Here is a 4,145-nt window from a genome sequence, read left to right as displayed (position 1 = left end):
ACCTTTGAGGGCACAATCCAGAAAGGGTGACGAGACCAGCAGGAGCATTTGCAATGAGCCTGTCCGAGGCGGGTGAGATGAATCTCCCTGGGCCAGTGGGGTTTGTTCCTGGAGTCACACACAGAAATGGCAGGGCCCTGTGAGGTGCCCATATCTCAGCTGGCCTCATGCACTCCTCCTACACACAGGGGTGTTCAGAGGCACGAGCCCTTCCCTTGCACGTGTGGAGGCAGGGCACTGCAGCAGGCACAATGACTTTCTGGCCTCCTGCTGCCACTGCCAGAGGCTGGGAGGCACCTCAGCTCTGTGGTGTATCGCCCTGCTCTGCACCTGTCTGAGATGCCCCTCGGCATGAGGAATGGACACAGGGACCTCGGTTCACAGGAGCACATCCCACTGCTGCATTCAGGAGGTTTCCCAGGGGACATTACTCTCAAAGTGAAGTGACCTCGAGGCCCTGTCTGTCCCACTGGCCTTCACGGCACCTCTAGGAACAGCTGATGGCATTTGGGCTCACTCGGATTCATCTCCCCACACACACACGGTGTGCATGCTTCAGTCTCCTCTGTACAATGCAAACATGGAAGTCTGACCTACTCCTTTGGTGTCCTTCCATGGAGGGACAAAGAACCTCCCTGAGTTGGAGTGAGAGGCCAGTGCTGGGAATGGTGGTTGCAAGGGGCTGGTCTGTGGCCATTGCCCTGGGGCTCCTTGCCCAGGGTGTCAGGCAAACACGGGCACAGACCAGACCCTGCTCTGCTGGTCCTTCCAGTCTGTCCCTGGAGGCCTGGCTGTGCGAGGGACACTGCTGTGTGCCCCAGCCCTGCACACTCACACGCTTCACTTGTTCAGTGGTGTTTTCCTCACCAGGGCACTTTCTTGAGCTTGCTCTTGACAGCAACTCTGAAAGAAGACCTAAGCCTTCAGGCACTGCCTTGAGGAGGTCACCCTTCTTTATGGAAATGCTGTTATGGAGGCCAGCTCTGTCATGGAAGTGCCCATTGCCTGTCCCTGCCTGCGGTCACAGGACGACCACACAGCACGACTGTCACCAAGCTGCCATAGTACTCCAGCCTTACACCAAGGCAAGGGATCAGGAAGAAAGTGTGGAAGTGGCAAGAGAACAGCCCTGGAAGACCAAGTGCTGGTGCTCCTTGGCAGTGCTGCCATGCCGGGACTCTTTTCTGCTCCACCCATGCACACAGGAACTGTCCCTGCAGCTCCTCCCTGCAGCTCCAAAAAAGCCTTGGGGGAAGGATATCAGGAAGAAAAAAAAAGTCATTGAATGGCCCTTTATTATGTTTAAATACACAGAGAGCAGAGCTGCTCATTTACACAGCCACTTCTTCGGAAAAAAAAAGGAACCAGTGAATTAGGAAGGGGATAACAACATTATCACAATTAAACCATGACCAGCTGCTAGGCAGAAGATGATGGGAAGTTTATTGCTCCAGAAGAACATCGACTTACCAGTTTCCACACTGCACTCTTGAGCTGCTGGTTCCTCATGCTGTAGGTGAGGGGGTTCACTGCTGGAGGCACCACCGAGTACAGAAATGACACCACAAAGTCCAGGGATGGAGAAGAGATGGAGGGAGGCTTCAGGTAGGCAAACATGTCAGTGCTGACAAACAGGGAAACCACGGCCAGGTGAGGGAGGCACGTGGAAAAGGCTTTGTGGCGTCCCTGCTCAGAGGGGATCCTCAGCACGGCCCTGAAGATCTGCACGTAGGACAGCACAATAAAAACGAAACAGCTGAATATTACTAAGATACTGACCACAATAAGCCCAACCTCCCTGAGGTAGGAGTGTGCGCAGGAGAGCTTGAGGATGTGGGGGATTTCACAGAAGAACTGGTCCACAGCGTTGCCTCGGCAGAGGGGGAGTGAAAATGTATTGGCTGTGTGCAGGAGAGCACAGAGGAACCCAGAGCCCCAGGCAGCTGCTGCCATGTGGACAGAAGCTCTGCTGCCCAGGAGGGTCCCGTAGTGCAGGGGTTTGCAGATGGCCACGTAGCAGTCATAGGCCATGATGGTGAGGGGACAATACTCTGCTGAAATCAAAAAGAAAAACAGGAAGAGCTGGGCAGCACATCCTGCGTAGGAGATGGCCCTGGTGTTCCAGAGGGAATTGGCCATGGATTTGGGGACAGTGGTGGAGGTGGATCCCAGGTCGAGGAGGGAGAGGTTGAGGAGGAAGAAGTACATGGGGGTGTGGAGGTGGTGGTTGCAGGCTATGGTGGTGACGATGAGGCCGTTGCCCAGGAGGGCAGCCAGGTAGATGCCCAGGAAGAGCCAGAAGTGCAAGAGCTGCAGCTCCCGCATGTCTGCAAACACCAGGAGGAGGAACTGGGTGATGGAGCTGCTATTGGACATCTGCTGCCTCTGGGCATGAACACTGTCATAGGAGGAAAAGAAAGTGAGAAGGCAGGGGAGACTTATCTGAGCAAAATCAAAGCCATTTCTCATACACACAGACACCCTTTTCCAGTTCTAGGAGAGCTTCCTTCAGCTCTGCGGCTGGAGCCCTGGTTGGTGTTGGCTTAATGTGCCATGAGGAGCAGGGCCTCTGCCCGCTGGCTGCCGAGAGGTCAGCCCTGCTCTGCAGCAGTGGGTTCATGGGAAGAGTGGGGGCAGGGGCCAGTCCTGGTGTTCGACCTTGTCTCATGAAACCGCTCCTAGTGCAGAAGGGGCTGTCAGCATCTGCACTCCCAATGATAAGGAACTGAGGTGGCAGAAGGCAGGTTGAGAGGTTGGGGTTTTTGACAGCTCCTGCTCCCCTCCCACCCTGGGGAGTGTTCTTGGATGTCAGAAAGCCTCAGCATTTCTGCTGCACTCAGGGAGAAGAGAGGGAGTCCTGCGAGGCAAGAGGAGTACCTGTGGCTTAGTGCAGAGTGAGGGGAGCTGGTCTGGCTCCCAGCTGCCCTGGGCTTGCAGCTTTCTGAGCTGGAGGGTGATCACACTCCCATATTACCCTGAAAAGCCACCAAGCACTGCTGTGAACAGAGGGATCCAGTACAGACCACTAAATGTCTCACCCTTTCCTCAGGTCTCAGCACCCCACTTTTAGCCGAGGACGCACATGGCTCTTTGCACAAACCCATCAGCATGTTCTCTGTCGTAGCATCTCTGATCTTCTCCATTGGGCTTCCAGAAAACACAAAGTTGTTATAGGACATGTTTGCATGCTGGAGGGAAGCTCACACCTTGGAAGGAATCCTCAAGGCAATAGCCAAGTGTCCTAATGATGGCATTTGAGTGAGGGAGATTGAGCTCATTCCCCAGCCCCACAGACTGCACTGCCCACAGCCTCACAGGTGAGATGAAAGCTGGGACATGTGTTGCCATGGACACACCTGCATGAAAGGACCCACAAGATCAGTGTGTGACTCTGCAGCTGAAACTCCACCTCCCCAGAGAGCCTGGAAGCAAGAACAAGATAACAATAGCACTCACACAGACAAGTGGAGAAAGAAGGGAAAATACAGTGGCCGAGAGAGGCCAGGGCAGAGGCATTGGGGCACTCAGACAGTGTTCCCCTTCCCCAGCTGTGCACGCCACCTCCCAGACACCACCATTGCCGGGCAGCTGCTCTCAGCCCCTGCGCTCTGCAGAGGGAAGTGGGCCCGTGGCTGCAGAGCTGCACCACGGCTCTGCTGGAGCTCTGGCTGCAGAGGAGGTGGTTCACGCCTTGGAGCCCCCAGCCCTGAGGGCAGAGGCTTTGGTGGGTGGGAGAGGAGGCAAGGGGGCTTGCTCAGAGGAAGGGGTCTGCATTGGAGGGGATGATACGGAGGTTTCTGAATTCTCCCTCCCACAGCATTTCTGGTTTTAGTTTTGTCTCATTCCCAGATCATCTCCCTGCTGCCTGGAGATCCTCACCCTGGGAGGTGTTTCCCTGTCCCATGGCTTTTCCCTGCAAGTGGTGACAAACCCCCTCCCAACCTCTGTGCACTCACCCTGGCCCCACAGAAACCTGCCTGTTTGCAGGGCACTGGCTGGGTGCATGTTCCTGTTTGCAGGTGGAGAAGGGCAGGTCAGAAGAACCCTGAGGGGTCCAGCAGAGGTGATGCTGGTGCTGTCCATAGGCAGAGCAGTGGCTGAGGGCACGTTACGTGGCTTCTGACAGACCTACTGATCACTCAAAA

General features: G+C 55.5%; 1 protein-coding gene across 1 annotated transcript; it reads right to left on the bottom strand.

The window, feature by feature from the left end:
• Positions 1 to 1,470: 1,470 nt before the first annotated feature.
• LOC309604234 (olfactory receptor 14C36-like) lies at positions 1,471 to 2,376 on the bottom strand (the record flags this gene model as incomplete). Its single annotated transcript, XM_082339164.1, has 1 exon — positions 1,471 to 2,376. A coding segment is annotated over one exon (906 nt), but the record flags the coding sequence as incomplete, so codon positions are not given.
• Between the last annotated feature and the right edge of the window lie 1,769 nt (positions 2,377 to 4,145).

The sequence above is a fragment of the Platalea leucorodia genome (genome assembly GCF_965183815.1).
Source record: "Platalea leucorodia genome assembly, contig: HAP1_HAP1_SCAFFOLD_495, whole genome shotgun sequence".
Lineage (NCBI taxonomy): Eukaryota > Metazoa > Chordata > Aves > Pelecaniformes > Threskiornithidae > Platalea > Platalea leucorodia.
This window is presented reverse-complemented; position numbering and strand designations above follow the sequence as displayed.